Consider the following 23,830-nt stretch of genomic DNA (forward strand, 5'->3'; position numbering starts at 1 on the left):
CAAAGGTCTCTATATGGACTTTGTGTAGCTTTTTTTTTTTTGCCAGTCCTGGGCTTGAGCTCAGGGTCTGAGCACTGTCCTTGGGCTTTCTCAAGGCCAGAGCTCTACCACTTGAGCCTTAGTACCACTTCCGGCTTTTTTCTATGTGGTACTGAGGAATTGAACCTGGGTCTTCGTGCATGCTAGGCAAGCACTCTACCACTAGGCCAATCTCCCAGCCCTTTGTGTAGCTTTTTTTGTAATTGTTTTTGTAATTTTTTTTTAGTAATTGTTTTGAGTAGTTTCAGTGTGAATGCAAAATGCATGTAGAAGTGGGGCATAACAAGTCTTCTACTTCATATTTATTTCATGCCTTCATACCGAACCATTGTTGGATACCAAACTTGCTCACTATTCCTATTTTCTCTAGGATGAGATGTGGTTTTAAATTTTATTTATGATCATATATTTGCAGAGGAACAAAAGAAGCCAGTAAATAATGGTTTCACCCATCAGGAAGTCTTACAGCCATGACTTGAGAATAACAGGGCAACAAATAGAAATTCGCTGAACTGAAAGCATGGTGTGCAGAAATTTGGATTTGCCTTTTACATTGATTCCTCATTTCGATTTCAGGTCAGTTGCTCCGGTTGAAAATGTTTCGAGAGGATCACGGGTCGTGGATGACAATGTTCTTCAGCACGATTCTCTTTCTGTTCATATTCTCTCACGTCTACAACACCATTCTCCTGATGGACGGCAACATGGGGTAGGTCGCCCTTCCCTTGTCTGTGCTGCTGTGGGCCGTGTTTGGATGTCTTGGGATTCCACTAAAAGTCTTTAAGTTTGCACTAGATTAAATTTCCTTTGCAAATATTCTACCCTATAGTTAATTCATTGAGAATCTTTCTAATTTCAATGCATACATGTTTTTTTAACACGAAATTCTGACTCTCTCTCCCTATATACACATACATATATATATATATATATATATTCTGCTGGGACTTGAATATTCAGGGCCTGGACATTGTCCCCTTATCGCTTTCTTCATTCAAAGCTGGCACTCTTACCTCTTGAGCCATTTTTATGTTGATGGGTAATTGGAGACAAGAGTCTCATGATGCAAGTCTACTCTTTTATCAGAAAGAATGATATTGCACCATTTGTAAGGAAATGGGAAGACTTAGGAAAAAATTATATTAGGCAAAGTAAACCAGACCCAAACATAAGTTGCACTGTTTTCCTCATTTGTGGTAACTAGAATGTAAAATGTGTTTATAAATGTGTGTGAGCACACTATGTGGATGGATCTATCTATCCATCTATCTATCTGTCTATCTATCTATCTATCTATCTATCTATCTATCTATCTATCTATCTATGGACATGATTAATTACACAGGTCTCTAGACATTCACAATGAAACCAAAGGAGTACATTCATAGGAGCAGATCACAACAGCTCAATAGTTATGTGGGTTTGATTATATAAAATAATACTTTTGAAATGAGCTCCAAGAAGTAGAAATAAGAATTAAAAAAGGAACCTCACAGACGTTTCTGCCCAAGCTGGCTTGTAATCACTCCCTTTAAAGCTCAGCCTCCTGAATAACTAGGATCACAGGCATGAGCCAGTGGCGCCTGATTGTTCCTTATTTTAAAAGACCTTTCTAAGACTTTTAAAAGGCTGATACTAATTATTATAATGACACGGTAGGTGGGAAGACTCAGAAACTTCCTAACTTGATTATATTCTTCTAATTTGGAGCCATGATGAAGGTCTTCAGATTTGTTATTTCATTGTTTGGTAACGACTGCTTAAATACCGTGTCCAGTAGTAGTAGCCTTTATGTTTCCTCTGGCTTTTTGAGGCAGGTCTTCCTATGCCACCTGGACTGGCCTTGACCTGAGGACCCTCCATGCTCCTGCCTCAGTTACTTGGCCACCCATGCTGAGGTTGCAGCTACCTACTAGTATCCTGGGCTTGATAGCACTAAAAAAAAATAGACTCTTGACAGAGACATCTTTATAACAAATGAATCACTAAAAATACTAAAGAATTTTATTTATTTCTAACCTTATCTTCAGTGATGGTAAAAAGGTGTTTCAATTCAACATGTCAACATTTGATTTATCAACGGCACCACTCGCATTGTTCTTAACTAGGTGACTTTAGTATTCAGCCACCCAGAATTCAACGCAGGCTTCTGATTTATACCTAACCATAGTATGAAGGTCATTATTAATAAAACACAAAAGTGGATCTTTCAGTATCATTTCCCCTTGATTTGTTTTCTGGAAGTTTTAAGAGAAGTGTGTTGGAAATAGGCTTAGTGTACAACATTAAGAAACGCATCAGGGAACAGTGGTAAACCATCTCAGACATTTTGCGTGTACTGAAATTGTTGCTAACATTAGAAAGCTAGCTGAGATCTTTTGAGTATTAAGCTGGCTGAATCTGCCATACAGTTCTAATGGTGTGTTACTATTTTGATAGTTTCTTGATGTTGAGAGAAGCTCACTTAAAATTTTATTGTTCTCCACCATTAAAGGATTCTCGAGAAAGCCAGAAATTTCAAGTGGTTTATACTTTTGTTTATATTAGAAATACAAAAGTGTGATTTGCGATAAAATATTCAGGCTTCATAAAGTTATTGAAACAGTGAGACAATTATTTCTTATACCCCAAATGATGTCATGAATACTCAGTCTATATTTTATTTTTTTATGTGCTGATACTGAGATTCGAACTCAGGGTCTGCTTTAGCTTAGCCTTCCCATTCTCTTAGCCTTTTTCATTCAAAGGTAGTGCCCTACTACATGAGCCACACCTTCACTTCTGGCTTTTTGCTGAGTAATTGGAGATAAACGGCTCCTGGACTTTGCTGCCATTCTAGCTTTGTATCATGATCCCCAGGTCTCAGCCTCCTGAGTAGCTAGGATTACAGGCGGGAGCCACTAGTTTCCAGCCCGCTTCCTCTTTTCAAATGATGAGGTAAAAGCTTTCATTTAGGGCATCTTCTGACAATTCCTCAGCCACAGAGCAGGTAAGAAGGGACAGGGGAGGTGTGTGGAATTACTGGGAGGTCACACACATCTCACTGGGAGATTTTGTACTCTCAAAACACTGGGCAGAGCCAAGTATGGTGGCACAGGCCTATAAGCCTAGCTAGCCCTCAGGGGGTTGAGATATGTGCATGGTAACTTCCAGGCTGGCATAGTCTACACAGTGAGCTCCTACCACAAAAACAGAATAAAAAACAAGTACAGGCACATGTTGGGACCAGAAAGGAGAGATGTTAGGATGGCTGCATTGTTTTGGCTCCAGAGAGCAAGATGCATTTCGACTCATAAGTTAACATGTTGAATTAATGCCTCTTGGTACAACTACTTAAAGAGAATTTACAAAAATGTAAAAAAAGAAGAATGTTAGATTAAAAACAAAGTAGTTTTTGTTTCTTTACCTTTAATTCTACTGTCTGCTTAGATTTTCTTTGCTTGAACTCAGATTTTCTTTGCTTGAACTCAGAGCCTGGGCACTGTCCTTGGACACTTCTCTTTTTACTCAAGGCTAGTGCTCTGCCACTTGAGCCACATCACCACTTCTGGCTTTTTCTGTATATGTGGTACTGGGGAATTGAACCCAAGACTTTGTGCATGGTAGTCGAGCGTGCTCCCACTAGGCCACACTCCCAGACCTACATTTCTTTTCTTGATAGAGAAAAAGGGCAATGTTCAGAGAAAACAAGAGCAAAGCAATTATCATCAAAATTAGAAAGTTATGACGCATTGACTAGTGTCTAGAATAACACTTTCCATGTAGGAGAGAAGCGTTGAAAATGTAAGATGCAGATAAGAAAGGCCATGAATTACTTCCCTTCATGGTAATCTCATTCTTGTTAAAAATTGCAACTTGTTAAAAATGATCTGAGGAGAGTGTGCAATCTGTAATCTTCGCTACTCAAGAGGCTGACATCTAAGGATCATGGTTTGAAGACAGCTTGAGCAGAGCGATGCAGGAGATTCTTACCTCCAGTTAAGTAGGCAAAAAGCTGGAAGCAGAGATATGGCCCAAGTGGTAAAATGCCCACCTTGAGTGAAATAGCTAAGGAACAGTGCCAGGTTCTGAGTTCAAATCTCAGTACTAGCAGAATGATCCAAAATGAATTTTCTGATCCTTCCTGTTCTCAACTAATAACTTTAAAGTCAATTTATTTAGAAATTCTCTACTTGATACAGCTGAAGCGAGAGAAGGTCCAGAGTCTGGGGTGAAGCCTTTGCTAAGTAGAAATGAAACAGATCATCTAAGCCCGGATAGGATTTCTAGTTTTTGAATACTTCAAACACTTTTTGAAGTTGTCTTTCTGAAGATTTTCGGAGTGATGTAATTTTTATAGTATCTGTAGCATAAAGCTTTCATTTAGTTTTAGGCTTTTTGGTTTCTCCCATCACCTCTGGCCCCAAAAGGAGAATACATGTATAATGTAGGAGAATGAAAACCTGGGGAATGCAAGGCAGTCCTCTGTGACTGCGGTTTCTAGGAATATTCTGAAAACAGCCACTTGATGGCAGCAAAGGGCAGGTTTTCAACTCTATTTTCTCTTGGTGAATCTTCTCTCTTCTGGGTGTCTGATACTTGGTGTTGAAATATTTGCTTAGCTGTTGATGAACTTTTGGAAGAAATCCACATAGTAATCTGTATAATAAGCACTTTGGGGAGGAATGCCTTCCTTCTTCCCTTTCTCTTTCTTTTTCTCTTCCCTTCCCACACCTCCCCTCCCTTCTTTTTCCTTCTCTTCTTTTCCCTTCCTCTCCTACTTTTCCCCTCCTCTTTTCTCCCCCCCCCACTTCTCTTTCTTTCAGTACTGGGGCTTCAATTCAGCGCCCAAGCACTGTCCCTTAGCTGTTTTGTTCGAGTAATACTCTACCACTTGAGCCGCAGCTCTACTTCCAGTGTTTTCATGGTAAACTGGAGACAAGAATCTGTCTGGCTTTTCTGCTTGGGTTGACTTCAAGCCTCCATCCTCAGATCGCAGCCTCCTGAGTAGCTAAGATTATAGTTGTGAGCCACCCTTATCCAGCTGCCTTTTTTTTATTACAAGTATTTAATTTATTTTGGGAAATGTTAAGGGTTCTGTAATACTGTTCAACGATAAGCTTTCTGAGTACCCCAAATGGATAAACTTGAAGTACAAAGTATTGATTTCAATTATGTTGTTAAAGATAAATAGACACCCCATTACTGGGGGTTGGAGCCTCACCCCTGGAATCCTGCCTGCTCTGGAGGTTGAGATCTGAGGATCATGATTCAAAGGTAGCCTGTGGGGGGAAAGTCCATGAGCCTCCTTATCTCCAGTTAATCACCAAAAAGCTAGAAGTGGAGGAGTGGCTCAAGTGGTAGACCAACAGCTTTGAGTAAAAAAGCTACGGGGTGGCAACCAGGCCCCGAGTTCAAGCCCTTGCATGAATACAAAACAAAGAAACCAACAAACAAAAAAAGCACACTCCTAATTCCATAGGTTAATAGGGAGCTGTTGCTTTCAAGTTGTGCTGAGGCAAAGGGGTTAGGGCTGGGCTCAGGAGTTTAGCTATAAGCTATAGTGAAAACTGAAGGAACTCTAGCCAGTGGCTGAAAAAGCTTCATTGGGCTGTTAATATAAGGCTGAATGCAAATTGGGCTAGAGTGGTGCTTCAAATAATTTGTTGGCTTCACTCTTAATTAGGCTAAACATTGACTTGCTTGTACAACTAATTCACAATAATAGCACCATTAATTACTAAGGCTTTGCAGCAAGGGGCAAAGCAGGCTGCCGAGAGGGGATGATGGGAATGGAAAAGTAATGTCTGGCTTCATCTGGTCAAGGGGGCAGACACAGTGGCACAGAGGAAGGAAGGAGAGGGGGAAAGGGAGAGGGGGAGGAGGAGGAGTGAGAAGGAAGAAAAAAAGGAGGAAGAGGTAAGATGGCAATTGTGACTTAATTAGCCAGAGAAATTAGCAAAAGATTACAGTTGGCTGTTTGCAGTGCCATCAGTTTGAGATTAGTTGGTTTTGAGAGTACATAGGCCAAATAGCATATAAAAATGATCCCACATTTGTATGGATGGATGAAGTTTTAAAGTATTACTGAGCCAAGCACTAGTGGTTCACACTTGTAATCCTAGCTATTCAGGAGGCTAGACTCGAGGATCATCATTCACAGGCATTCCTGGCAGACAAATCTATGAGGCTCTTATCTCCAGTTAACCAGCAAAAAACCAGAAGCAGAACTGTGGCTCAAGTGGTAGAAAGCCAGTTTTGAGTGGGGGGAAAAAGCCAAGCAAAGAGTGTGAGGTCCTGCATTCAAACCATTACTGGCACAAAAATAAAATAAAATATCCTTGAAAACGTATTCAGTGCGGCATTCTTGTATCCTTGTTATTTTCTGAGGATGTGATTACCTGTCCAGAATCAGTACTGATTGGACAAATATTTGATTAAATATTTTATCAGCTGGTTACAACATTACAGATTCTCATCCAAGAAACAGAATACCTGGATAAGTGCCACATCTTACCACTTAAACTGAGAGAAAATAGCATGGAGCAATCAAACAGTTTGCTTGGCGTTTTAGCCAAGTGCTGTTGTTCTAGCATTGTCACTCATATCATTATTCCCCACATTATCATCAGTGTTGTCTGCAGGAAATGCCTGCTTCTGAGATGAACAACTTCAATTTGAGATGGGCAACCCCCCCCCCAAAAAAAAACCAAACAAAAAAACCCCCGATCTCAGTTCCCTCTAGCTTTGTTCTAGGTGTGTATAGGAGACACAGAAGAGTTGTCCTTTAACTCTGTACATTTCACTTACTGAGCCTCAGTTTTCTCCAGTATTCAGTGGTGTGTTTAGAAACCACCTTATGGCTGCTGTCACAATTGGAGCACACAGTGTATGCAACGCAATTGTGGTGAGGACCACTCAACCAGGAGCTCCTGGAAAATGCCAGTGGCTTTACTTCCCCAAGTATTTTACTTCAATCCATGTCAATTGCTGGCCAGGTACTGGTGGCTCATACCCTGTAATATTAGCTCCTCAGGGGCTGAGATCTCAGGATTGTGCTTCAAAGCCAGCCCTGGTAGGAAAATCTGCCAGACTCTTATCTTCAATCAAGCACCAAAAATGCCAGAAGTGGTGCTGTGGCTCAAGTGATAGAGCACTAGCCTTAAGGACAAAGGCTTAGGGATGGTTCTCAGGTCCTGAGTTCAAGCTCCAGGACCAGCGTGAAAAAAGTCTAGTTGCTGCTTAAACTGCAGAGATTCTGTATGGCAAAGGACATAGCTAGCAAGTCAAATAGAAAGCCCACAGAATGGGAGAAGATCTTCACTAGCCATACAACAGACAAGGACCTCAAGTCTAAAATATATTTACAGTTAAAAAAATTTGAATCTCTCCAAAGCAAATCTTCAAAGAAACAACCATCCCATTAAAAGATGGGCCAAAGACTTAAAGAGAGTCTTCTCTGAAGAAGAAATAAGAATGGCCTATAGACACATGAAAAAATGCTCAACATCTCTGGCCATAAAAGAAATGCAAATCAAAACAACGCTGAGATTCCACCTCACTCCAGTTAGAATGGCCATGATCAAGAAATCTAATAACAACAGATGCTGGAGGGGATGCAGCCAGGAGGGATCACTACTACACTGTTAGTGGGAGTGCAAAGTCATTCAACCACTTGGGAAAGCAGTATGATAATTCCTCAAAAGACTAAACATAGAGCTCCCCTATGACCATTTACCCAAATGTCCAGAAGCAAAGACATACTAAAGTCATTAGCACAATGATGTTCACTGCAGCACGATTTACCATAGCAAAGATATGGAACCAACACAGATGCCCCTCAGTAGAAGATTGGATCAAGAAGATGTGGTACTTATATACAGTGGAATTCTATGCTGCCATCAGAAAGAACAACATTGCCCCATTTGTAAGGAAATGGAAGGACTTGGAAAAAATCATATTAAGTAAGTCAGACCCAATGGAACATAGGCTCCATGCTTTCCCTCACTTGTAATAATTAGTACACACCTAGGACTCTCCTAGCAGAGGATTACAATAGCTCAAACCTAGGTACATAAGGTCATATAGGACGAGACTAAATGAAAGGAATTCTAGGATATGGAAATAAGAGCCTTATCATGTGTGATTGTTGTTCTTAAAGTGTTGTTATTTCTCTTCTCTTTTTTTGCCCTTATGGTTAATCTCATATTGTGACTGTATCTGATTTTGTTACCTGGTATATTGTATATATGTTGATTTGTTTATTTGAAATAGGAAAGGGAAGGGGGAAAACAAGATGATTGGGAGGGGATGGGGGAAGGAAATGGGGACAAAAACATGAGAAGGGGTATCAATGTGTGAGAAGTATTGCACCTACTACCTGGAGAATGTAACTGTAACCCCTCTATACATTACCACAACAATAAAAAATAAAAGAAAAAAAAGAAAAAGAAGTCTAGTTGCTGCAACAGTAAGTACTTTGTCATATATGCATGATATATAACATATGTAATATCATCTGTCTATCTACTTATTTGGGATGTTGATAGTGCCTTTAGCAAGATACACAAGTACCCGACCACTGAGTTGCATTTCCAGCCTGCCTGAAATAATTAAAATTTACAGCAAAAATATTACTGCATTATTACTATGCAATCATAACAACTTTTCCTAATTTCATGCAAAAATGCCCAAGTAAACACGACACAAATCACTCTCTAGTACATATTAATTTCCCAAGTCACAATGTATGATATTATAGTCATAAACATATTTGTTTTGCTTTGCTTTGTATTTTGCCTGTCCTGGGGCTTGAAATGAGGGCTTGACACTGTCCTTGGATACCTTGAGCCACAGGGCCATTTCTGGCTTTTTCTGTGTATGTGGTACCGAGGAATCAAACTCAGGGCTTTGTGCATGCTAGGCAAGCATTCTACCACTAGGCCATACTCCCAGCCCCATAAACATATTTGACTTACATAAAATTAGTACATGATCTCTGTGAATCTGGTGCAAATGCTATTAGAAGTTCATCATCATAAATGTATATAAACCACTCCTTACATTATTATCATATTAATTATTGTGCTGGAACTTTAATTCAGGACCTCGTGCCCTTTCCTGGATATTTCACTCAAGCCTGATGTTCTACCACTTGAGTCACAGTGCCACTTCCAGCTTTTTGCTGGTTAATGGGAATCAAAGTTTGTAGGACTTTTCTTCCCAGGCTAGCTTTCCATAGTGATCCTCAGTTCTCAACCTTCTGAGTAGCTAGGATTCTAGGTGCGAGACACCAGTGCCTGGCTTCATTTTATTTTAGAGGTTTTTAAAAATTTATCTTTAAGTAGTTGTTCAAAGGTGTTTCGATTCAACATGTCACACCTTCCATTTTTCTTTGCACCACTTAATTTTTGATCAATAAAAAGAAAATACGGAATTCTAACAGTATTTTGTTAAGGTTCAGGAGAGGAGATCTTACATAGTTACTAATAATGATTTGATAATTTTAATGTTGAATAGAAAGGGAAAGTGTGGCTGGCATGGTGGTTCATGCCTGTAATCCTAACTACTCAGGAGGCTGAGATCTGAGGATTGCAGTTCAAAGCCAACCCAGGCACTAAAATGTCGGTGAGACTCTTATCCCCAATCAGTCACCAGAAAACCAGAAGTGGCACTGTGGCTCAAGGTATAGGGCAGTACCCTTGAGCTGAAGAGCTCAGGGACAACACCCAGGCCCAGAGTTCAAGTCCCACGACCAACAAAAGAAAAAAAAAGAAAGGGACAATGTGATATGGACAGTACCCTTTAATTGCTAAGCAGTCTTTGCATGTACACAATATATGTGTGTTTATTATCTCTGTGTGTATGTGTGTGTATGTGTACTATTACTGGAGTTTGAACCCAGGGCCTTGCTCTCTCACTTTACTTTTTCCCCTCAAAGCTGCAAAGCTGGAGCTCTTCTAGGGGAGCCAATTCTCTGGCTAGCATGCTGATTCTCCATTTCTGATTTTGTGCTTGTTAAATGGTGGTCAGAGTCTCATGGACTTTTTGTAGTTAGTTCTCATTCACATCTCAGCCTCCTGAACAGCTAGCAGTAAAGGCATGTTTCACCAACACCTGGCAAACCAACTACACCCCAGAGAATTCCAGCTCGTCAGAAAGAAGTGAGCAGGAAATTATTGCTTCTCAAATCTGGGAAGCTGATGCATACTGTAAAATTGGAGGTTCAAGCCTTTCCAGAAGCTACAGAGTCTTAATTTAGCAAAATTAACAAGAGCCCAATACTGTCTTATAAAATGACATTTCTGTGACAGAGTTACCACATTTGTGCTGTATTAAGCTGATAGTTATTTGTGAGAAATGGTGGCAAAACAATGGAGAGTTGTATTGACAAAATATTTTGTTATTCAGCTATTTTCTCTGTAGACTGACACACAATGCAGCACAATTTTTACACTGTTTAACTGTCGAGTAAGGAATAATGCCTTTTATACTTTGCTATCAGGTCAGGAAGGAGCCGGTGCATTTATCAAGCAGAGATGAAGTAAGCAATTCATGTCTTCCGAAGGAGAGAAACACAGTGTTTATTTGACTTTGTGTTGCGATTTGATGTGTACGTTCACTTTGAATACCATTTTCATGTGCACGTGTTTGGCCACAAGGAAAAAAATCATCTCCAAGTAGTTGTACAAAGGGGTGCCATTCAATATGTCCATTTATGAGGACAATACTTCTTGATCAACGTCACCCCTTCCAGCATTCTCTACTACAATAAATGAACTGAGTGAATTCAAGGAGGCAGCTCTGGCTGGGGGTGGAACCTTCTGAAGTTCTGAAAGAAAACAAAAACTTGTAAGTCAGCGGTCAGAGAGATTATAAAATGCCTTATCTTCTAAGGTCTATAAAAGAGAAATGAATCCGGAATAGGAGGAATGTGACCAATTAGAATGGAAGATCCCGCCAAGGCAGAGCGTAGGCACGCCTCCTGGTTGCCATGACAATGGAGCTCCCTTTCAGACCATGATCTTTGGATGTGAGTGGGGTGACGAATGGTGGGGGGGGGGGGGATAAATCTGTGTGCAAGTCGTCTTTCTGACTCTGGGGAGGTGAAGGCAAAGCATGAGTTTAGGAAGGGAAGACTGGATTGTAAAAAAATTGTTACAGGACAAGCATTAAACAGAATATGAGCTAGCAAGCCTCGCTGGCCATAGCACACAGCAGGTGCCCACTATTCTGATCTTGGCTGATATCAGGGTAGGTAGGGCATCAGGCCATGGCAGTGAGCATGGCCACAGGAGTTCTTTCATCACAGCCCAGGAAAAGATAATACAGGACTTGAAACTTGGGATCTGATTGATTTGCATTGGGAGCCACTTGCTCTGTCTGAGAATCACTCACCTGCCCAGAAGAGCTGAGAGAGTCAGAACAGGCTTGTCTATGTTTTTCTGTGAAATTGGTTGACTTTGTCTTTTTCAAAATGATTATTAGTACTACTTTTTGTGTGTGTGCCCATTCCGGAATTTGAACTCAAGGCCTGAGCCCTGTCCCTTAGCTTTATTGCTCAAAGCTAGTGCTCTATCATTTGAGTCACAGCCCTACTTCTGGCTTTTTTTGGTGATTAATTGGAGATAAGTCTCATGGACTTTCCTATCTGCTTCCAATTGTGATTCTCAGATCTCAGCCTCCTAAAGTAACAGATTATAGCATGAGCCCAGGCACCGGGCCATTGGCGCTCTCTCTCTCTCTCTCTCTCTCTCTCTCTCTCTCTCTCTCTCTCTCTCTCTCTCTCTCTCTCTCTCTCTCTCTCTCTCTCTCTCTCTGTGGGGGGTGGGGCTTGAACTCTGGGCCTGGGTACTGTCCCTGAACTCTTCAGCTCAAGACTATCATCCTACCTCTGGGCCTGGGCATTGTCCCCGAGCTCTTCAGCCCAAGGCTACCACCCTATCCCTGGAACCACAGTGCCACTTTTCATTTTCAAGTGGTTAATTGGAGATAAGAGTCTCATGGACTTTAGAGCCAGGGCTGGCTTGAACCATGATCTTCAGATCTCAGCCTCCTGAGTAGCTAGGATTACAGGTGTGGGCCACCATGGCCGGCCATTGATTTTCTCTTTTTGGTTTGTTTAATTTTCTTGTTGCACAAGAAGTTCCAAGTCAATGCCTTGCTCATGCTAGGCAACAGATTTTTCTCACTGCGCTCCATCCTCAGCTCATTATTATTTTTGTGTGTGTTCTGTCATTGAACAGATATTGTGGTTGTTAAACATCTGTTCAGTTTGTGTTAATTGGAGTTGTTTCTGCTTTTTATTTTTATTAAATATGTTGAAGGTATATCACTGCTTAGAGAACTAAGAGGCCTGTGAAGAATCGGCACTTGAAGATTGCAGTTTCTTCTTTTTTTTATAGAAAATATATTTTATTGTTATTGTAGAGGTGGTATACAAAGTAGTTACAGTTACATAAGTCAGGTAAGGAGTGCATTTCTTTTTAAACAGTATCACTTCTTTCCTCACTCCCAGTTTATCCCTCCCATCTCTCCCCACAAGTTGTATATTCATTTTCCACATGGTGTCTAGGTGAGTCCCATGGTTGTATCTGTTTTCCTTTTCTCCCTCCATTTCTGTGTCCCACCCTTACTCACTCAAAGACATATAAATGGACAAATAAGACAAAAGGGAAATAGTATCAAAACAATGGCAACAAAATATCTCTTGTTTCCATTTCTTCGAGTTAATTCTGGAAAATAGTATTTGATGGGATCATATGCACATAGCTATTGAGCCCTTGTGTTCCGCTCCTATGAATATCCTCCTTTCGTCTCATTGTGTGAATGACTAGAAATATGTATATGTGATCATAGCTTAATGTACTTATTTGTAGATTTATAAGCACATTTTCTCCTTCGCTCAGTGCTTCTCACTGGATAAACAAAGAAAAGGTATTCCCTCCACAGAAAAGGTACTCTATCTTCCACAGCTTGTAAGCAAATCTTAATAAGACATGAAACATAATTAGAGAAAAACACAACATCTGTCACTGGAAACTTGGATAGTGTTATGATTTATCATTCAAAGCAGGATACTATTGGAAAGGTAAAGGAATTTTGATAATGATAAAGTCATAGAAACTTAAGGATATTCAAGTCTAAGTCAAATGAGTGGTGTGGATGGGAGCATAGCCTAGTGGTAGAGTGCTCACCTAGCATGCATGAAGCTCTGGGTTCGATTCCTTGGTATCACATATACAAAAAAAGCCAGAAGTGGTGCTGTGGTTCAAGTGGTGGAGCGCTAGCCTTGAGAAAGCCCAAGGACAGTGCCCAGGCCCTGAGTTCAAGCCCCAGGACTGGCAAAAAAAAGTGTGGTGTTGGTGGTTCATGCCTGTAATTATAGCTACTCAGGAGGCTGTGAGACTTGTGTGTGTGTGTGTGTGTGTGTGTGTGTGTGTGTGTGTGTGCCAGTCCTGGGGCTTAAACTCAGGGCTTGGGCACTGTCCTTGGGCATTCTCAAGCCACAACACAAGTTCCATTTTTTTTTTCTGTGTATGTGGCACTGAGGAATCAAATCCAGGGTTTTGTGCATGCTAGGCAGGCACTCTACCACTAGGCCATACTTGCGGCCCTGTGAGACTCTTATCTCCAACCAACCACCAAAAACCAGTTGTAGAAGTGTGGATCAAGTGGTAGAGTGCTAACTTTGACTGAAAAAGGTCAGGAATAGCAACCCGGTCCTGAGTTCAATCTCTGGGATTCACAGACACACACACACACACACACACACACACACACACACACACACACACACACACACACCCCTGGAGGACAGAACACAGATGAGGAAAGAAAGCAGGTTACTTTGGGATGCTCTAGAAGGAAATGTTGGCATTGATGCACATTGAATTTCTATACACTAAATATATACACTAAATATCCTTTAAATTATTTGTAATGAACTTCCGTTCTACTAAAAAACCATTGGAGTGAATTTATTTGAGTTTGGAGGAGTTGTTTCCGAGAAATAATTGGTATCATGCTAAACATGTAGGAAGGAAATAAGTTACAAGGCCAAAAATAATGTCACAGAAATCTCTATACTTGGTGATTGACAGAAGACTTGTTTATTAAGAATGAACTGACCAATTTGGCTGCAGTTTTCTGGGTCTATGACTATAGGAAGCATATGAAAATGAGTTCTGTTCTGCTTAAGGCAAGCCTAGCAATTCCAGTGTGTGTGTGTGTGTGTGTGTGTGTGTGTGTGTGTGTGTGTGTGTGTGTGTGTGTGTGTTGTTTTTGTTTCTTCATCTCAGATCTCCCCAGGAATAAAGCCAGGTTACAGGAATGAGAAAGAAGTAGTAAAGCTGTGCAGGGAAGCTTCTGAGCTCAGAGGTGACCCCGGAGAACCCCACATTCCAACCTTCAGCCCTGTGTAGCTTGAACCTAAATGCTTTCTTCTAAAGAGTAGATTTGAAGACGACTCCAGTGTCTCACGCCTGTCATCCTAACTACTCAGGAGGCTAAGATCTGAGGATGGTGGTTCAAAGCCAGTTGGAGCAAGAAAGTCCCTGAGACTCTTATCGCCAATAAATTAATTACTCAGAAAAGCTGGAAGTGGCGCTGTGGCTCAGGAGGTAGGTAGAATGCTAACCTTGAGCAAAAGAAGCTCAGAGACAGTGCCCAGGCCTAGAGTTCAAGGCCCAGGACTAGAAAAAAAAAAAAGAGTGGCTTTGGTTATATTAACAGCTGTACTGAGCTTAACACTGGCTTATGTTTGACTGCACTTTCTTGTTCTCTGTGACTGTCTCTGCCTCTTTCTCCTTCTCTAGCAAGAGAGCTCTCTCTTTCTCTCTCTTTCTATCTCCATTTCTTGTTCCATCTATTGTGTCTATCTCGCTATCTCTCTATTATCTACCTCTCTATCCCTATCTGTGTCACTCTGTCCATCCCTTTATCTCTCCTCTTCTCTGCCTTTCTGTCTTTGTCTCTATCTTCTCTCTCTTTCTCCCTCTGACTCCCTTTGTCTCCCTCTCACTCTGTGTGCCTGTCTCTCTCTTTTTCTGCCTCTGTTTTTCTCTCCTTTGCTCCCTCTTTCTGTCTTCCTTGTCTTGTGTTTGTTTCTCTCTTCCTCCATATCTCATCTCCCCCTCCGTCCCCCTTTGATCTGTCTGTCTGCCCTAACTCTGGAGAAAGCCAGCAAGCACTGGGGACACTTACCCAGAGGCCTGAGGCCTCCCAGTGTGTGAACTGCCTGAACCTGTTTCCCACACATCTTGGCAGGCCCATAGCCTGACCCATGTGGTCATCACAGCCTGTCATGTGGCAGCCTCTGATACAGAGAACCCAGAGGGGCGCATGCTCAGACGTGCGCACACCGTGGGTAATAAATGTTGGTAATAAATGTTGCTCTAACATGATGAAAAGGTGCAGAAACACACACAGAGATCATGAAATTTCCATGTAAAGTGGGTAGGCCTTTCCTATTGCCTTCTTGCCCTCTGATCTCTGTTTCTCTAGATATCTTTTTCCATACTGATGTTGGGGCTGCTTCAAAGATGTTTCATCAGATCAAAACAAAATGATTGACTGAAAACACCATGGCGGGCACAAAGGGCTACCAACTTGATTTTTTTTTTTCAATGACATCAGGCCTCATGACAAAGGAATTTGTTAAATTTCTTCCACAGATGATTTTGTTTGGGGATGAGCTCAAACTCTGTTTCAATAAAGGGAAAGATAATTGAGATATCACATATTAACTGTGTGTATATGTGTGTTTGTTTGTGTGTGTACATGTGTGCATGTATGTGCCTGTACTGTTGCTGGAACTCAGAACCAGAACCAAAAATTCCTCTCTCAACTCTTTTCACTTAGGGCTGGTACTCTACCATTTGAGCCACACCACCACTTCAGGTTATTTGCTAGTTAATTGAAGATAGGAGTCTCATGGATTTGTCTGCCTGATCTGTCTTTGAACTCAAATTTTCCAATCTTGCCCCTTGAGTAGCAAGGATTGCAGGCCCGAGCCACTGGCCTGGCTTACATCAAGACTATTTATAGCTATATAATTCAGTGGTTAGTTGTTCTATCTATCTTGGTCTTGATATCTATGATTATGTCTCTCTATATATTTGGCATTTGTTACAAAAATGACAAAAATGAGTTTATGTTCAGGCTAGTTCTCAGATTATTCTGACTGGGGCAAGTAAGACCCTTTGTAGATATTTTTTACCTCTTTAATACAATGTGTTTTCTTATTATTAATTGATTGATTGATTGATTGATTGATTGTTCTAGTGCTAGGGCTTGAACTCAGTCAGGGCCTGGGCTCTCTTCCTGAGGTTTTTTTTTTTCCTCAAGGCTGGTGCCTTATCACCTGAACCATGCCTCTATCTTTGACTTTTTAGTGGTTAATTGGCTATATGAATCCTCTAGACTTTCTTGCTCAGGCTAGCTTTGAACTATGATCTCTAGAACTTAAACTCCTGAGTAGCTAGGATCAGAGGCGTGAGTGTGGGCATGCAGCTAATACAATTTTTAATTTAATTTTAAATATTTAATTATCCTATCTATTTCTATTGATATTAGGTATTGAACTCAGGGCTTGGGCACTGTCCCTGAGCTTCTTTTGCTCAAGGCTAGCAGTCTACCACTGGAGCACAGCTTCACTTCTGCTTTTTTTTTTTTTTATTTGGAGTTTATTGGAGGTAGTTGCACAGACTTCCCTGCCCAGGCTGGCTTTGAACTGTGATTCTCAAATCTTAACCTCCTGAGTGGCTAGAATTACAGGCATGAGTCACTGGTGCTCAGCTCATACAATGCACTCTTTTAGTCATCAGCTTATAGGTGATATATCACTTTAAATTAGGAGTGGTGGTGTAATGGGCTTTTAGTTAGGCATGAGAAAGTACCTGCATTTAAAACGATTTTCAGACTTGGCAGTTTTTACTGCAATCAGTACACAGACTAAAGAGAATTATTTAACACTCTCTTGTGAGCTTTGTGTGACACACAGAGATTTATATGTGTATCCTTTTAGCAGGAAATGAGTTGGGATTTTACTTTAGGAAGTAAGAATTATATTGCATGCGGAAATTTAAAAGGTACAATAAAACCATTTCAATTGGCAGTGTCACAGCATGACTAATCATCAAAGCACAACCAAGCCACACAGAGATCTTCTTTACTTTGCAGAAAGAACTCAAAAAATGTCCTTTGTTTTTAAGAGAGATAAAGAAACCTCTCTGTCCAACTAAAGATTGAAAAAAGGAAGAAAATACAGAAGCGAAATATTCACCATGCAAGTTGTCTGTTGGTGTGCAGACGTATCATCTCTTTAAAAATGAATTTAAAAATTACATCCCATCTTCATTTCACAATGCTTTGGAATGGAATACCATGTGCTGGTGCCTGTAAATCCTAGCTAGTTGGGTGGCTGGGATTTGAAGGTCATGGTTGGAAGCCAGCCTAAACAGAAAATTCCTAATACTCTTATTTGGCCAGTCCTGGGCTTGAACTCAAGGCCTGAGCACTGTACTTGGACTTTCTCAAGGCTAGAGCTCTACCACTTGAGCCTCAGCACCACTTCCGGCTTTTTTTTCTAAGTATATGGTACCGAGGAATCGAACCCGGGTCTTTATAAGCACACTAGGCAAGCACTCTACCACTAGGCCAAACTCCCGGCCCAATTCCTGATACTCTTTATCTGCAAATTAACCAGCAAAATCCAGAAATGGAGATGTGGCTCAGATGGCAGAGCACCAGCCTTGAATGTTAATCTAAGGGAATGTGCAAGGCCCTTGAGTTCAAGCCACAGTACTGACAAACACATACATACACATACATTCACGCACATATGTGCATGCACAAGTACACACACACATACACGCACACACACTCACACACATCATATTTAGAAGTTTCCAGAATTCAATGTATTTTTCCTTCTTTCTCTCACCCAGGAGTTTTCTGTGTTTCCCTGTCTCACTCAGAGCTCTTTGTTGTGCATCTTGCCCATGGTTTCTTTGTTAGGCCAGGCAGGGAATATTTCTCAGTCTTTAGTCTACCTGACCTTTCCTTCCACCACATAATACTTAGAGCCAGAGCCTGAACTCTGGGCCTTGAGCTTTCTTGGCTTGTTTGCTCAGCTGGTGTTCTATCTGAGCCATGTCTTCAGTCCAGCATTTTACTGGTCAAATGGTAATGGAGTCTTTTCTTGGATATTTCTGCCCAGGCTGGCTTTGAACCATGAGTCTCCAAGTCTTGGCCTTCTGACTAATTAGGATTACAGGTATGCACATTGTCTTAACACCGTTAAAATTTTTCTTTTTTTTGCAGGGGGGGGTTTACCATTAAACATCTTATTAGCATAAGTAACCATTCAAACAGGTTTCATTGTGATATTTTCAAATTACACATAATGTACTTCAATATTAGTTACTCCATCAATGTCACTCTTTTTTAGAAACTACCTTTCCACTTCTCCACTTATTTGTTATTTTGTGTGCAGGCCCTGGGGCTTGAACTCAGGGTCTGTGCACTGTGTTTTTGTTCAAGGTTCATTCTCTACCACTTGAGCCACAGCTCCACTTCTAGCCTTTCGATACTTCATTGTTGATAGACTCATAGACTTTCCTGCCTGAGCTAGCGTGGAATTGTGATTCTTGGCTCTCAGCTCCCTGAATAGTTAGGATTACAGGTATGAGCTACTGGTGCCTGCCATTTTTAAAAATGAGGTTTTGATGGGCTTCATTACACTATTTTCACACATATTTTCAATATATATTTATATATAATGTATATAACATACCTATGACTACTATAGTACTAACCCCATCACATCTTTTCCCCTATTTCCACCCACATATAAATGAAAACATTCAGTACATATTTTATCATCATTCTTGTCTTCTGGAAATGCTTGATTTCCTTGGTTGCGAACTCAGTACATCCTGTCAACTCCCTGTATTCTGTCCTCTCAAAGTGCTCGTTTTTTGTTTTCTTAAGGTCCTCATCAAACAAGCCTTTGTTTTCTTCTCTTACTCCATGCAGGCTTCTTGAAGGAGATCCCACATTCCCTTTCCTGGATCTTTAGTTCAAGTTTCCAGAATAGGTTCATCTAGATCTGACTTTTCACTCCAGGTAAACACAGCTCTATGCACTATAATAGCTCAGCTATATCTGGCCTCCATGATCCAAAATTGAACTCATCTCGCTCTCTACCACCTGTCCCTGACCTGTTACTGAAAATCACCATTATCTACTATTATTTCCATTGTCTACCCAAGGACTTCCCTTCTAGCTCACTCTTCTGTCTTCCAAGCATGCACAAGGGCTCACAAGTATCTCTCTCCCTCTCCCCCCCTCTCTTTTTATTGTCCGGACAATGTATAGAGGGATTACAGCTATATCCGCCAGGTAGTAGGTGCATTACTTCTCACACATTGATAGCCCTTCTCAAGTTTTTGTCCCCATTTCCTTCTCCCCACTCCCTCCCAATCATCTTGTTTCCCCCCTTGCCTTTCCTATTTCAAATAAACAAATCAACGTATATACAATATACCAGGTAACAAAGTCAGATACAGTCACAATATGAGATTAACCATAAGGACAAAAAAAGAGAAGAGAAATAACATAGTACATAAAGCTCTTGTCTCCATATCCTAGAGATCCTTTCATTTAGTCTCATCCTATATGGCCTTAGGCATCTAGGTTTTGCCCTATTGTAAGCCTCTGCTAGGAGAGTCCTAGATGTGTACTAATTATTACAAATGAGAGAAACCATGGAGCCCATGTTCCTTTGGGTTTGGCTTACTTCACGTAAGATGATTTTTTTCCAAGTCTTCCCATTTACTTACAAATGGGGCAATGCCATTCTTTCTGATGGCAGCATAGAATTCCATTGTGTATAAATACCACATCTGATCCAGTCATCTACTGAGGGGCATCTGGGTTGGTTCCATATCTTTGCTATGGTAAGTAGTGCTGCAATGAACATTGTTGTGCTAGTGGCTTTAGTATGTCCTTGTTTCTGGACATTTGCCTGCCCAGTGTCTCTTAAACCCATGGTCTTAGGCTTCAAGGCCAATCTCTTTCTCATCTCTTCCAGGATTGCAGTGAGCAGTTGCCCTGTCTCACTGATACTGTCCACACGGTGGCGCTGCTTCTCACATTCTGTCCTCCCTGCTCCCAGCTAGCTGGGATGGGGATGTTCCTTTCCCTGACAATAGCCAAGTCCTTCCCTGGAGAGAGCCACCTTTCTCACAGAGTGAGATGCTATTGCGCTGTGGTTTTCTGTTGCATGTCCCCCCAAGGCTCGAAATAATGCAGGTGTGCATAGTACTTGGCTCCAGGTTTCCTTTTTTTTAAGATTTAATAATTGTGCATACTTTTTCTCCCCATTCATTTGTGAAGGTGGGTATTGATGTTGTTTATATTTTTAATTTTTAGGCTATGGTGAATAAAGACACAACAGAAGTACAGGCATATTTTCTTTTCTTTTCTTTTGTCCAGTACTGTGGCTTGAACTCAGGACCTGAGCACTGTCCTTGGGCTTTCTCAAGGCTAGAACTCTACCACTTGAGCCACAGCACCACTTCTAGGTTTTTTTCTGAGGAATCAAACTCAGGTCTTAGTGAATGCTAGGCAAGCACTCTATCACTAGGTCAAACTCCCAGCCCCAGGTATATTTTCTCTAAGTTACAGATTGTTTTTCTTCCAATATATAAGTATATAAAATACTTATATAAATATATATGATATATAAGAATAAATAATGTTAAAATCTTCATACTACCTCAAACCACCTTACAGAGTCACTATGCTTCCTCTCATCACACCAATGGACATATAACATGAAAAGAAACAGACAAACCCAAGGTTCCTATAGAATCGCAATGATCTGATTAGCCAAAACAATTTTGAGAGCTATAAAAGCTGGAGGAATCACACTTCTGGATTTCAAAACATATTCCAAAGCTACTGTAATAAAAAATATGATGCTAGCATTAAAATAGACATATAAGCCAATGGAACAGAGCAGAGTCCAGAAAACCATGCTTGAGCCACCAAGCTGGGAAAACATGTTTGTAAAAGACTTACTCTATTTCCAAGTGCTTATTTCTTTCACATATATAAAGAGTGCTTGTAGCTGGGTGCAGTGGGCTCATACCTGTAATTCCAGCTATTTGGGATATAGATTTGAGGATCACAGTTTGAACTAAGCCTCGGTCAGAAAGTCTATGAAGACTTTTGTCTCTAGTTATCTCTAATTTCTAGCAAAAGACAGGAAATGGAGCTGTGGCTCAAGTGGTAGAGTGCTACCCTTGAGCAAAAAAACAAACAAACAAACAAAAATCCAAGGCTTGATCTTTCCTGGTTTCAGATGTGTGTTTTATTTTCTTCTGCTTCTATTCTGTTGTATTTATTATGAGCTTCTCAACTTCGTTACATGAAAACTAGTACAAGTCTATAAAGATGATAATATGACTTCTCCTAAGTTGATATTCTTATAAGCAGTTCTATCTGCTGGTGATACATAAAGCCATTGAGTATTACCCAAGGGTTAGTGTTAACTTAGGAAAATGAGATGGACCCAAAAGAACACCTGTAATCCTAGCTACTTAAAAGGCTGACATCTGAGGATCCCATTTCAAAGCTAGACCAGGTAGATAATCCAAGGGACTCATGTCCAATTAAGCCACAAAAAACCAGAAGTGGAGATGTGGCTCAAGTGGTAGAATAGCAACTTTGAGTTTTAAAAGTTAGGCAAGAGCACAAGATCCTGAGTTCAAGCCTCAGCATTGCCACAAAACAAACAACTAAATCCTTGACAAAGTGTTTAAGTCATTACAATCCATATGCCATTCACTGTTGGCCTTCAAATACTTTATAGCCAATAAATGTATGGTTGTCTCATGAATATCTTGTCTTGCGGTATTCTTGTATAACCTTGTAACTCATCTTTATGTGACCCAGTTCTTCCTTGTCTTTAAGTTGTTGCCATGAAATCTATAACTGGGCTATGTTTTCTGTTGCATTGTACCTTTTATTGGTCTCAAAGTCCAATTTTTTTTTATTTTTTATTGTATCAAAGGGCATGGTCAGGAAGACAAATTGAATTTGCTGGAGGAAAAAATAGAATTAGTTCCCTGTGTCCTTGACTCTGTGTGTGTGTGTGTGTGTGTGTGTGTGTGTGTGTGTGTGTGTGTGTCTTAGTGGTCAGACAGACTCTGCTTCCAATCCTGAGGCTGCTCTCTCAACTTCTCTTATTTTGAGCTATAATAATGGCAGGCAACACTTCCCAAGACCTTCCAATTTGCCAGGTACTGTGTGACATGATTTATAGCTATCATTTTATTTCATGCTCACAGCATTCTTAGCAGAGAGACTGGCCAGGATCAGAAGTTAAGTCATTTACACACACTGCGCGTGAGTGTTTCTCAGGCAGAGGCAGAATTCAAATCCTGGTTTTCTGGCTCCAAAGAATCCATAGGCTCAGCCATGTGGAGATTTTTCCAGCTATAAAGTAAAAATTGTAGCTCATGTCTGTGATCTTAGCTACTCAAGAAGGTGAGATATGAGGATCTAGGTTCAAAGCTTGCTCATATAGAAAAATCCGTGAGATTCTTACATCTAATTAACCACCAAGAAGCCGGAAGTGGAGGTGTAGCTTAAATGGTAGAATGCAGGCTTCGGCGAAAAAGCTAAGGAATAAAACCAGGGCCCTGAGTTCAAGTCCCAGGAATGGTGCCAAAAAGAAAAGAAAAAAGAATGCGTACTAAGCAAAACCGACATAGGGTCAAATGATAGTGTAAAAGTAAGATTGACTTTAGGGCCAACTTGACACTCTTTCCCAGGATTAAAAGTCTACCATGTCAGGCACTGGTGGCTCATGCTTATAATCCTAGTTACTTACGAAGTTCAAATCTGAGAATCTTGGTTCAAAGCCAGCACAGGCAGAAAAATCCATGAGAACTCTTATCCTTTAACTACCCAAAGCCAGAAGTACAGAGTCCTAGCCTTGAACAAAATGCTTATAGGAGAGTGCATAGGTCCTAAGTTCAAGCTGTGGGACTGGCACAACAAAAATAAAAATAAGTTCTACCAGAAAAATACAGCACAGCTGTCTCTTAAGTTGATAAACCAGAAATGTTTCAGATTTCCGAGCTTTGGGGAATTTTTAATAGCACAGATTTGCATACAACTTTCTGCATGAGCATGACTAACTTGAGAATCTAAAATCTAAAATGCTCCAAACTATGAAGTATTTTGCGCATTCCCTGTGCTTTTAAAGTTTTGTATTTTGGAACATTTCAGATCTTGGATTTTCACATTAGAGACACCCAATCCATATAGTTTTTCCTCAGAATAGAGCCATGTTTGGTAAAGCTCGAGAAGTTGTACATTGCTTTGTTCTTTGCATTATTATTTTGGTGTCAGTCTTGATGCTTGAACTCAGGGCCTGGGTGCTGTCCCTGAGCTTCTTTCACTCAAGGCTCATCTTTGGAAGTTTGAATGAATTGGAAGTTGATTGGAATCACCAGTGTGGCACGAGTGCTAAAGAAGAATGAATGTTATCATCAGTAGCATGGTTTTCCAAAATAAAGAAATTCTTAGTACACAACCATATCAGGACATCTTGACGAGAACTCAGCCTATAGTCTTCAAGGGTCATTGGCCATCTGTTCATTTGGAGACCAATCCACCCTGGTAATGACTTTCTTAACAATTTTATTTGAGGAATGAATAAATTTCAGCTCTTTTTTTTTTTTTTTTTGCCAGTCCTGTGCCTTGAGCTCAGGGTCTGAGCATTGTCCTTGGGCTT

The 23,830-nt window shown here is 40.6% G+C and overlaps 1 protein-coding gene across 3 annotated transcripts in view; it reads left to right on the forward strand.

The window, feature by feature from the left end:
• Window positions 1–23,830, forward strand: part of Tmem117 (transmembrane protein 117) — a 350,457-nt gene that overhangs the window by 60,866 nt on the left and 265,761 nt on the right. For all 3 annotated transcript variants that reach the window (XM_090355491.1, XM_090355483.1, XM_090355499.1), the window contains exon 3: window positions 616–748. In XM_090355491.1, coding sequence (XP_090211617.1) covers window positions 616–748 — 133 coding nt within the window. The remainder of the gene's footprint in view (window positions 1–615; window positions 749–23,830) is intronic.

This window comes from Megascapheus bottae, chromosome 2 (assembly GCF_031878675.1).
Source record: "Megascapheus bottae isolate mThoBot1 chromosome 2, mThoBot2.hap1, whole genome shotgun sequence".
NCBI classification, from domain to species: Eukaryota; Metazoa; Chordata; class Mammalia; order Rodentia; family Geomyidae; genus Megascapheus; species Megascapheus bottae.